This window comes from Aythya ferina (assembly GCF_964211825.1).
Source record: "Aythya ferina genome assembly, chromosome: 31".
Lineage (NCBI taxonomy): Eukaryota > Metazoa > Chordata > Aves > Anseriformes > Anatidae > Aythya > Aythya ferina.
The window spans coordinates 1,791,246-1,803,352 of NC_140328.1; the positions used below are offsets into that span (position 1 = coordinate 1,791,246).

At 53.3% G+C, this 12,107-nt stretch overlaps 1 protein-coding gene across 10 annotated transcripts; it reads left to right on the forward strand.

The window, feature by feature from the left end:
* Window positions 1-3,923: 3,923 nt before the first annotated feature.
* Window positions 3,924-7,597, forward strand: LOC311425480 (uncharacterized protein). Of its 10 annotated transcripts, none has more exons than XM_084501395.1 (9): window positions 3,987-4,183; window positions 4,384-4,440; window positions 4,622-4,915; window positions 5,435-5,479; window positions 5,578-5,688; window positions 5,954-5,978; window positions 6,238-6,293; window positions 7,101-7,132; window positions 7,251-7,597. In XM_084501395.1, the coding sequence occupies exons 1-9, from the start codon at window positions 4,117-4,119 to the stop codon at window positions 7,317-7,319; spliced, it is 756 nt and encodes a 251-aa protein (XP_084357521.1). In that variant the 5' UTR covers window positions 3,987-4,116; the 3' UTR covers window positions 7,320-7,597. The 10 variants fall into 10 exon arrangements, 9 of the variants coding, with proteins under 9 accessions (XP_084357519.1, XP_084357524.1, XP_084357521.1 ...); XM_084501396.1 differs by having other exon boundaries at window positions 5,614-5,688; XM_084501393.1 differs by having other exon boundaries at window positions 3,924-4,183; window positions 5,435-5,688.
* Window positions 7,598-12,107: the final 4,510 nt, after the last annotated feature.

Below are 12,107 nucleotides of genomic sequence, written 5' to 3' on the forward strand. Positions count from 1 at the left end.
CTTTCTGTGGCCACCTGAGCCTGGCCCACAGCCAGAGGCTCTCATCAGTGGGGGCCTTGCCTAAGAACCTGCTACATCCGCTGCTTTGGTTGAGCCCCCACTGTTTTTTCTCTCCTCTCACACACTGCAGCATACACTAGTGTCCCTGTAAAGAGCTCCTGCCCCTTGTGCCCACTCGGATTTGCCCTCTTCTGACCACATCACTCTGTTTCTCTTCAATGTCTAGACAAATGATGGCATCAGCGGAATCCTGCACCAAGGCCAAAGTGACTTCAGAGCTCTGGGGCAGCTGCCAAGGCTGTGGGCAGATTTCTCCTTCATCCTGTTGGTGAATCAGCTTATGAAGAACTCTCAGGGAGTCTCAGCTGGGGCCATAGTGCTGCCAGCACAGCACTGTGGGAGCCATCTGCACCCACACTTCGAACCTCATGAGACCACACAACAACCAGGAAAGGCAGAGGCTTCGTCCTGAAGGCACCTGAGCTCCCCCACGCTGCTCTCTCAATTCCCTTCCTCGAAGGAAGGCACTGAGCCAAGGGAAGCAGAGCGGTGGCAGCACATCCCTTGGGCATGCTGCCACAGCTGCCTTGAACCCAACAGCAGCGGGAGTCTGACAAATGTCTGGGGGTCATGTTCTGAGCATGAGGGAGTAAACTGGGGACAGCATGGAGCCCAGTGGGACATCAGAGCACCATGGGGACAGGGACATCTCCAGGCTGCCTGGCAACACTGACACCATGGCTCCATGATGGATGATGATGGGAGCAGACAGCAGCAGGAGCAGGCTGAGGGCAGAGTGCAGGATCCAGACCTCCAGGGCCATGGCTGACCCTGGGAGAGAGGAGGAACACAGTGAGGCCAAGGTAAGCCTTGGAGGATGGCTGTGCTGGGAAAGGCTGGTGAGCAATGTCTCACCTCTGGAAGGGAGCTGGGCCTTGTGTGAGGGGCTGCTGCCTGTGGGAGACATGAACATGCTGTGAGTTTATGGAGCTTTTTGCTGGGACAACCCCAGATATTGAGCAGACCCTGAGCTCGTGTCTTGCTTCCTTGAATACATGGTGAGCATTAACAACTGAGCTCATGTAAATTCCCAGACAGAGGTTAGTAAAAGTTTGAGGGAGAGCTTGGAACAGTAGTGGCACAGTCCAGGGCCTACTGATATCCCCAACCTTTGTTTTTTACATGGGCACTGCAGAGCCCCATATCTCAGCAGAGGTGCTACTGCAGCTACAGGGGAACCCTTGAGGCACTTCTCCATCCAGGGTCTCCTTTGGAGTAGGGGGAACACTCCCAAGGGGGAATCACACCCGAGCCATGCCCTGTATGATGAAGCACACAGCTCCAGCTTCTGCACTGTCCACATCCCACTGACCCCACAGCCCTCATGAAGGGTCGTGTCTCACCTGGCACAGACAGGGTCCAAGGAGCACTGAAAGGAGAGCACCCAAACTGACTGAGGACTGGCCATGAGGATGTGAAGAATGTTTTAACAATTCGTGTCCATAAAGAACAATTCTGTTTGAATCCTGTCTTCTTCTGGGCCCTGCACTGGCAATTTAATTCTTGAACCACAGATGCAGTGTGTCCCAGTCTCCCCCTCATTCTAGTCAAGTTATCAAGTCTTCAGAAAATACTCCTTAAATTTATGAACCTGATTGCTTTTGTTATTCCGGACTTCTATTTCTAACAGTTACAGTCTTTTTTTTCCTGTCTTCTTCGAGATTAACTTAACACTGCTATAGATGTGACTGTCCCTGTGAATGGCTGGGGAAGAATGTTTTAATTACTCGTGAAGCGTCAATAAGAAAGCTGTTTGTGTTTGATGTCTGGGAGTTTCAGAACAACTGATAATAACTAGTGACTGTTATGGGATACTATGCGGATATTTGGTATCTGGCCAGGGGGCCAAGAGATTAAGAGGAAGGAAAAAGAAGCTGAAGGATGGCTGGGAGACAAGAACTGCAGATGTTCTATAAACTTGTTCTATAAAAAAAATGTTCTATAAACTTGGTATGGTGCCAAGTGAGTACAAAGGGGAGAGGAAGACTACGAGCCTTCAGCATGAAAGACCCCTAGAGACCCCCAGAGGAGACTGATGCGCATGCTCCAGTAGGAGGGACTGGACCCCGGAAGCTAATTATAATAATCTATTTTTTTAGAAGTAGTTATGAATATGTATTAGTATAGGAGCATAAAAATCAGCTGCTTGATGTAACTGGTGTGCGTCCTGGTGGAGCGGAGCCTTCCGGTGCACCCAGCGCTGTTTGCTTACCTCTATTCCTTTATATTCTTTCAATAAATCCTATTTTTTTATTTAATCCTAATTTGAATCCTGAGCCATTTATAACAAGGACACGGAGCATTCCCTTCATTCCCTGTGGTCTATCAGAGCCTGGATCAGAGACATCACCAGGACACTCATCAGCCTGCTCTGCTTCACATACTACTATCTACTGATGATATTGCAGACAGCTGTGGAGGAAGCTGTTTCTTGTAGTCTGAGGGGAATGAAGAAAGCTTTCAAGGCCTTGGGACGGTTGGTGAAAGAGTCTGAAGCACAAGTCTCGTTCTCTTCCCTCCATCCATTCTGGGGTGGTGACATTGTATGGAATAGAAGGATCTGGTCCATAAATGCTTGGCTCCGTGACTGGTGCTACAGGCCCAGCTTTGGGTTATTTGGTAATGGCTGGTGTTATAAGACACCAGGCCTGAGAGGAGTACTTGGGAAAGGTTTATCTCACAGGGTCCAGAGTGTTCTGGGACAGCAATTAGCAGGGCTCTTTTTGAGAGCTTCAAGCTATATCCGCAGGGGGATGGGGTTGTAGCAGGGCTTGTAGCAGTGGGGCAGTGCCCCCGTAGAGATGTTCATCTGATTCGTGTCAATATGGAACAATGCTAGGGCCTCATGTTATCATGAATGTGACCTTCTGTCTTACATACCCTTGTGTAACCACAAGTCTAAGAAAAACAGAGTGGTTAATGTATACAGTTCTCTTATCTTGCAAAGGAATGGTCCAGCAATTCGTGTCAATAGAGAGCTTGAAGGGAAATGTATTTGTATGCTTTTTCTTGAAGTCTCTAATATCTCGGGGGAGGGGGGGGGGTGTTCAGAATAACTGCTACCTATTATGACTATTGCATGGGACTCTATGCAAGTCTCTGATATGTGGCCAAGAGATTAAGGAGAAGGGGAAAGCTGAAGAACGACTCAAAGACAAAGCTTGCAGGGGACGCTGCACAAGTCTCTGACATCCGGCCAAGATGGACAAAGGAGAAGTACAAGAGGGAGAAAGACTAGGAGCCTTCAGCATGACAGACCCCCAGAGGAACCACCGGAGACTGATACGCATGCTCCAGTAGGAGGGTTTGGATTACAGAAACTAATTATAATAACCCCATTTCTTCAGAAGTAGTAATGAATATGTATTAGCCTAGAAGCATAAAAATCAGCTGCCTTAAGTAACTGGTGTGTGTCTTGGTGGAGCAGAGAGTCCCGGCGCACCCAGCGCTGTTTGCTTACCTCTATTCCTTTAATAAATCGTAAACTTTGATTATAGTCCTATTTTGAAGACTGAGCCATTCATTACAACAATAATAATAACAATAATAATAACAATAATGATGATAATAGTACAACTGGCTGGCAGAGGGGCTCAGGCTGCACAGCACTGCACAAGCAACAAGAGTACAGGCGCTGAGCATGGGCAGGGGATGCAGTAGTGGAAGGGACAGAAATGTATTTGGGAGAAGCTGTACATGCTTCCTAGCTTAATGGAGTGCTGCAACACTACGAGACAAATCTGGCAAGGGGAAAAGGGGCAGGAGGCCATGTAGGAAGAATACTACCCCTGAGATACAGATAAAAACAGCAAGAGTTGCGGTGTGTGAGAGGACAGAAATAACAGTGGGGGCTCAACAAAAGCAGCGGATGTAGCACGGGCTGAGACAGGTTACTCATTGATGAGAGTCTCTGGCTGTTGGCCAGGCTCAGGCGGCCACAGCAAGCCCACAGCACAGCTCCCAGCTGCACTGCAAGCCTCTGACCCACTGTCCCCAGCTCACAGCAAAGCAGACACCTGAAGCAGACGCTGCTCCCCAAAAGCAGCACCCCAAAAGATGCTGGGGCAGGCACCATGGGCAAGGCTGTCTCCTTCTGGCCCTGCCGTCCTGCTGCTAGCACTCTGTAAGTTGGGGCATTGCAGGGTGTGGTGCCTGAGGGCTGGAGGGCTGCTGCTGGGGGCAGGACAGACCTGGAGTGGGCACAGGGGAGCATGGGGACAGTGTGTGCGGGGCAGGTGTGCAGCACTGTGGGGCAGAGTTGTTTGGGGGAAAGCAGGAGGCCATGACCTCTCTAAGCAAAGCTCTCTCTGCCCCATGATGCAGGTGCAGGCGTAACCACCCAGGACATCTGCAGCTCTCCAGGATTTCAGGTGCATAGAGGTGGGTCACGAAAATGACCGTGTCCTGGGGAAAGAGATGGGAAGAGAAAGGGGGTTATTCCCTCACGGTTCCCCCTGTGAAGCCCCAGGAGAGCAGACTCTTCCAGCCTTGGCATGCAGTTGGTTTTGCCACGCAGCAGTCACTAACACTTGCCTGGGGAATCCCTCTGCCTTCTCTCCAGGTAACAACCAGGCTCCAGTCCTGTACCTCAATGCTTCCAGTGCCCAGGAGGGGGAAATAGTGCTGCTTCAATGTACCCTTGATGAGCAGTTTCCTGCTACACGAGTTGTCTTCTGCAAGAATGGAGTGGAGGAGTTCAGCCTGAAAGCCCAGCATGGGAGCGTCAACTACTCTCTGGTCCTGACCATCACCTCCAGAAGTGCTGGGACGTACACGTGTGGGTACCAGCAAAAGAACAAGGAAAACTGGGTGAGGAACTCTGCTCTCAGTGCTCCCCGGACCTTGTCTGTGGCAGGTGAGACATGGCCCCAGGGTGGTGAGGGTAGAAGGTTTCGGAAAACTGCTGAGGCTGGTGCTGTGTGCTGCAGGAGGCAGGGCATGGCTCTGGGGTGGTTCCACCTCGGGAGTGTTCCCTCTCCTCAGAGGCAGCCCTTACAGAGAGAAAGCTGCTCTCAAGGGCTGTCCCCACCCCTGCAGTAGCACCTCGGTTGAGGCATGGGGCTGTGCAGTGCCCATGCAGAGAGAGCAAGAGCTGGGGATGTTGATGGACCCTGGGTTGAGCCCGGCATGTTCCAAGATCTGCCCTGTACATTGCTGAGCCTATGGCAGGGGAAGTGGTGTGATTGTCATGAGACAGGCTATAGCCTGTACATCAGCAACAGTGTGGGATGGTTCCAGAAGGGAGAGCACAGTGGTGCTGGTTTGAGACACAGAAAGGTGCCTGCTCAGAAAGAACAAACAGGAAGAAAAAGGACTCGCGTGTGGCGGTGTGTCAGGTCTTGGCCCCACTAAGAAAAACCCCTTTTGCCTCAAGGTGCAGGTGCTGGTGAGACCACCACTGATATCCAGAGCTCCACAGGTGAGGACAAGCATGAGGGTGTGCTGGTTACATGGGCACGTCCTGCTCCCTGCCTCTCACCATCACACCCCGCTGCACTCACACCCTCTCTCACCCAGCTCCACATGCCCAAATCCCGCACACCCTCCCCACAGCCATGGTGCTTCCAGTGGTGGCTCTCATCCTCATCCTCCTTGTGGCTGCAGGCAGCTGGTTTGCCATCAGGAAAGGTGAGGGAGTGGGGGAAAGTGGGGGGAAAGGCTGAGGCCGTGGGGGCCCTGCTGCGGGGCTGGGGCAGTGGGAAGGGCAGTGGGGGAAACCTGGGGGTGCACAGCTGGGGCAGACGGTGCCTGGGGGTGATGGCTGTGGGCAGACCAGCTGGGGAGGCTGCTGAGGGAGCTGGGGAGCTTCAGCCTTCATCCCCCAGCTCCGAGATGGGAGCCAGGGCTGGGCAGCACCTTGGCCTGTGCACCTCAGCCCCTGTTCTTCTTGCAGGTGCCTGCAGAGGGAGATGTCCAAGGTGAGCACCAAGGACTCCTGGCTGTGGGGTTTGCAGGAGGGAGTTGGGGGCATGGTGGGGCCCTGGGGTGCTCCTTGGCCAGGGGCAGCGTTCTCTGTGTGTGAGGCTGCATTCCTTGTGCTGGAGCACGGAGGACAGGGTTTGTCAAGGCGTGGATTTCAGCTCAATACCTCATGTAGGAAAGCACCGCCCAAAAGAGTCTCTCACAGTGCCTCTTGTCCACAAATGCACACTCCAGAATGATTCCATTCCTCTCCAGGCAGCAGCACGTTGACAGACCACAGATGGAAGACACCAACTATGGTGACATCCAGTGTGAGTACTACCTCCTCCCTTGGGGGAAGCCACATGCCCCTCTGACCATGGTCACCCCTGCTTATACATTCCCCATGCAATCCCACCACTTCATTTCCCACTGGGACATACAAAATCCCTGCCCGTTCATCAAGGGCAGGTTTCTGTCCAGCACCTCATGTCCTGCTTCTTCCTTGCATGCTGATCGTGGCTGCTGCCTGCAGAAGGGACATGGCAGCATCCCAGTGCTCCCAGGGACAAAGCCCATTTGCTTGGGGGGTCCTTCCACACCAGCTCCGGCCCCAGGCAGCATTTCCCCCACTCTAGCCACTGCTTTTGTCCTTTCTTCAGTTTCCTGTCAGAGGAATTTCTGCTCAGAGAAGCAAAAAGCACCGCGTAGCAATGAAAGATGTGGCTCCTTGCCCTGGTGGGGAAAACATTTTAGAGCTTGCTCTGAAACCACAGGCAGCAGGCAAGGGAGGATGTTGTGGTTGGGTGACAGGCTATAGATATATCCCCACCCTACTTGCACCTCGCTCATGTTGCAGCATGACCTTGGTTTTCCACGCCTGCACAGAGCAGCTCGCAAGGTGTACTGGCTGTGCAAAGAGAGGAGATGCCACAGAAAGCTGGAAATACACCAAAACCTGAGCATCTCTGCTCCATCGCTGCTGCATAATTTTCATCCCAGATCAGGGTGATGGGAGAGGAAATGTGGCCGGGCTTTGAGAGCTGACCACAGGCAGCTGCTGCCCAAGGTCAGTGTGAGTTTCAGCCCTCCACCAACAGGCAGCAAGGGCTCATGGTGTGTATTTTTTGCTCCCACAGACTCCACCATCGCCCACAATCGACGGGACAGGGTGAGTCATGGCACAGCTGTGCACAGCTCCTTTCTGCACCCGTGCAGCCTCGTGCCTGCTCATTGTGCAGGGCTCACAGTCAGCAGCTGAAGTAACAGGGTTTCTTTTCCCCCTAAAGCCTCCTCCCGTGCAGCAAATGAGAAACACCACGACATATGCCACGGTGACCCGCACCCAGATCAGATAGCGCTGCCACAGGGCAAGGGCACAGGAGCCTTGACCACGGCTACCTTTGCTCTGTTCAAGAGGGCTTGTACAGCCATAACGTGGGGCTGGGGGCGCACTTTGGTCTTCTTTGTTTGTTTTTTGTCACAGGGAAGGGCTGTGAGTGTCTAGCCAAGACGATATAGGACTCATACCTCCATCTACAAGACATTAATACTTCCAAAATATATGAGCTATACCAAATTTTACTGTGACTGTATTGATTTTTTCTGAATAAAATAAAACATCTTGCTGTGCTCAGTGGATGTCGTGTAAACCTAAATTGCATTATAATTTCATGGGAATGTTATTCTACCCACCCACGGAGATGCCCATTTTTGACCTACATGGACAGATATCACTGCAGGGATGTCCTCACATGTGTGGACCAATCGGTGAGTGCACTGCAGATGTGGTTTTGCTTTGATGACAAAGACACATCTCTGACTTTGTGTTCCTGACGGCACCTCTGTCTCATGCACCCATATCAGAAATGTGATGGAGCAGACAGACAGACACTGATACAAAAAGGACTGGCGGTGTCGATCTGAAGGGATGTGAAGAGCCTTGCAGACAGACCTTACCGAGAAGAACTACACCAGCTCCTTCCTGTTTGGGGTGGCTTTATTGAGAGCTGGCAGGTCGGCCAGGCTTTCCCCAGTGCTCTCTGCCTCTCTCAGAGAACCAGCTGAATCGCCTCTCCCTTGCTCAGCTTTTGGAATGCAGAGGGTGTTGAGAGCAGTTGGATTGAGAGAGCTGCAAAACACAAGGGAGAACAAGGAGTGGCCTTGCTCTGGTGGTGCCCACCATGGGGAAATGCTGGGAGCATGGAAGGAGGGGGATTCAGACAGAGCACAGCCATGTGAAGCTTCCAGCCTCCTGCATTCAGATGCACTTTTGGCTTGCATTTGCTCTCCAACAGCCTGCCCTCTCGCAACCATCACGTGCACGCTCAGCCTGCAAGGCTGGGCTGGGGCTGAACTCACCTTCACTCTGCCCATCTCATCCACGTTGGCATCTGGAGGGAGAACCTGAGTTAGTGTCCAGCCACACGCAGCAGGCAGGGCTTTCCCACCCCTCACCACAGTTGCCCCCATGGTTACGGCTTGCTATGGCAAAGGCATCAGCACTTCACACAGTGCCTAGAGGAGAAGGGTGAAGAAGGGACTGGCACTTACAGAAATGGCTGGGGTCAGCAGAAGAGTCTTGAACACTACCAGCACCACATAGAGGCATAGAGACAGGAGAGAAAAAATGTCCTGAAGGTCTGCAGCACCACTGCCACAAAGAAGCACAGGGCCATTTGGGCCATTCCCATGGATGATGCTATAATCCTTCCAGGATTCAGCTGAAGTCCACCCCACAGCAAGCCACTTCTCCCATGCCTGCAGCACAGGGAATGCAGTCACACAGAAGGACAAATCTGCCCCTGGCCATGCAACACCCCAGGGCCCGCCATGCCCCCAACACCCTCCAAAAAAACCCACAGCCAGCAGCCCTTGGTGCTCACCTTGGGCATCTCCCTCTGCAGGCACCTGCAAGAAGAACAGGGGTTGAGGTGCACAGGCCAAGGTGCTGCCCAGCCCTGGCTCCCATCTCGGGGCTGGGGAAAGAAGGCTGAAGCTCCCCAGCTCCCTCAGCAGCCTCCCCAGCTGGGCTGCCCACAGCCATCACTCCCAGGCACCGTCTTCCCCAGCTGCACACCCCCAGGTTCCCACCACCACTTTTCCCTCTGCACCGGCCCCGCAGCAGGACACCCACAGCCTCAGCCTTCCCCCTGCCTTCACCCCACTCCCTCACCTTTCCTGATGGCAAACCAGCTGCCTGCAGCCAGGAGGATGATGCCGACGGCCGCCACTGTCAGCACCGTACCTGTGGGGAGCCGGGCATGGAGAGCTGGGGGAGAGACTGTGTGAGGGCAGCAGGGTGTGATGGGGAGAGGCAGGGAGCAGGATGTGCCCGTGCAGCTGGCACATCTGCCTGCTCGTCCTCATATGGGGAGCTGTGGATGTTCTGGGTAGTCAGGGAAGCACTTGCACTTTGGGGCACCATGCAGTTTGCTTAGAGGGGTAAACACCTCATGAACCCCTCTGACCATGCCCCTACTGTTGGTCCTTGCTAAGCTACACTTTCCCACCGCTGTGTCCAAGCAGCATCTACGTGGTGTCCTCCCTCAAGCCAATCCAAGAAACTCTTTGTTGGTTTGCTATTGCAGGTAGAGGTCCCTGGATCCCTAAGCACTCCAACACCTCCATCTCTACACACTATGACTCCAGCCCCATTTTAGAGACATAAATTTAGTCTCCTTCCTCACATATAGGTAACAGCCCAGCTCGTGACAATCATCCCACGTGCCCTGACATACAATCATCAATGCACAGGGCAGACCTTGGAGCATCCCTGGCTCAACCCAGCATTCATCCACATCCCCAGCCCTTGCTCTCTGTGAATGGGCCCTGCACAGCCCCATCTCTGCAGCAGAGGTGCTGCTGCAGGGACATGGGGGCTCCTTGAGAGTAGTTTTCTCTCATGTCTGCCTCTGAGGAGAGGGAACACTCCCATGGGGGAACCATCCCAGAGCCTGCTGCAGCACATAGCTCCAGCCTCAGCACAGCCATGTGGTGGCAAGTGCCTCCGTCCCTTCTCACCCCTCCAGCCCGGGGACGTGTCTCACCAGGGACATCCAGGATTTGGCCAGCACTGAGGGCAGAGCTCCTCCTCTGTTTCATCTCATTCCACTCCTGGTACCCACATGTGTATCTTCCTGCATATCTTCTTGACGTGATGTTCAGGACCACAGAGTAGCTCAGCTGCCCTTGATGGGCTTTCAGACTGTACACCTCCTTCCCATCCTTGCAGATGATGATTTGTCTTACAGGTGACACCACAGGGAGAATACACTGGAGCACAACTGTGGTACCTGGCTGAGCAGAAGTTGAGTTCATTTGGAGAGCAGGAGCTGGGAGATCCCCTGCAGGAGACAGCAGTGAAGGGCTGCCATAGGGCAGAGCTCACAGTGGTTGGGCTTCCAAGTGCCCTGGGTCTGGGAGGGAAGGACTCATGAGTACCTGGGGAGCTGCAGATGTCCTGGGAGCTCATGCTGCCACCTGTACCAAGGGGCAGAGAGGGATTTGCTGAGAGGAGCAGTGTCCCGGCTCATCCTGATGCCCCTGCCCACATCCTCACTTCTAAGCAGCCACCATCACACTTGCATATTCTCATGCTGTACCTCTTCAATATCCCCTCAAACAATGCCTCAAACAATCCCAATCCCATTTTGTGTGGATTTCTTGTTCCAGGTTAATCCCATAGCTCCGTAAAGAATTCAGCACTCCTAGAGCCTCAGAGCAAACCTCCAGACAATTTATGGTGCTGGAGAAGTTTGCCCCTTGCTCAGACCTACATTATACCTGGAGGAAACAATTGCCATCTAGCCTTCCCCAAAACAGTGCTGCTATACAGAGCTGCACACCTGCCCCACACATGCTGTCCCCATCCTCCCCTCTGCCCATCATTGGTCTGTCCTGCCCCAAGCGGCAGACCTCCAGCCCTCAGGCCCCACACCCAGCAATGCCCCAACTCACAGAGCATCAGCAGCAGGACGGCAGGGCCAGAAGGAGACAGCCTTGCCCATGGCGCGTGCTGCAGCATCTTTTGGGGTGCCGCTTTTGGGGAGTACCGTCTGTTTCAGGTGTCTGCTTTGCTGTGAGATGGGGACGGTGGGACAGAGGCTTGCAGTGCAGCTGGGAGCTGTGCTGTGGGCTTTTTGTGGCCACCTGAGCCTGGCCCACAGGCAGAGGCTCTAATTAGCGGGGCCCTACCTCAGACCCTTCTGTATCTGCTTCAGTTTGAGAGACCCCACTCTTATTTTTATCCTCTCACACACCAAAGCACGCACTGATTTTACTTCTGTCTTAGCAACGGCATCCTCCTTGCAAAGCCCTTCTGCTCTTTATCCCAACACTGCTCATTGTTTTACCCTCTTCTGAACACACCCTCTCTGACACCACAGTTTTAATAAGTATTTCAACGGCAGCATCCCCCCTGCAAAGCCCTCCTACCCCTTGTCCACTCAGCTTTGTCTTCTTCTGATTACATCACTCTGCTTTTCTTCAACGTCTCTACAAAACATGACAGCGTCAGGGGAATCCTGCACCGAGGCCTAAGTGACTTCAGAGCTCTGGGGCAGCTGCCAAGGCTGTGGGCAGATTTCTCCTTCATTCTGTTGGTGAATCGTCTTATGAAGAACTCTCAGGGAGTCTCAGCTGGGGCCATACTGCTGCCAGCACAGCACTGTGGGAGCCATCGGCACCCACACTTTGACCCTCATGTGACCACACAACAACCAGGAAAGGCAAAGGCTTTTTCCTGAAGGCACCTGAGCTCCCCCACACTGCTCTCTCAATTCCCTTCCTCAAAATGCTCTGCTCTTAATCAGACAAAGGGCTTCTGAACAATATCCAGCCAAGTGCTCCCGTGCCTCTGCACCCAATAGCCTCATTCCAGCCTTTAACACTCCATGATATGGCTCAATCTTTCCAGAGGTTGTTGAGTGACCTGGGATGTGCTAGACCCAAGGAATGCTTTGTTTCTGGGCCCATGGCCCACCATTTTCCTTTGGGCATGACTCCCTGGCTCGCTTTTGGCACTTGGAGCATCATGGGCTTCTGATCCTCAACAGCCTGGCTCCAGAAGGCAGAGGACAACCTCAGCTTTCTCCTGCTCTTTCCTGCTGAAGGCTCCTGGCCAGGCCTTTTTCCCCACCTGCAGT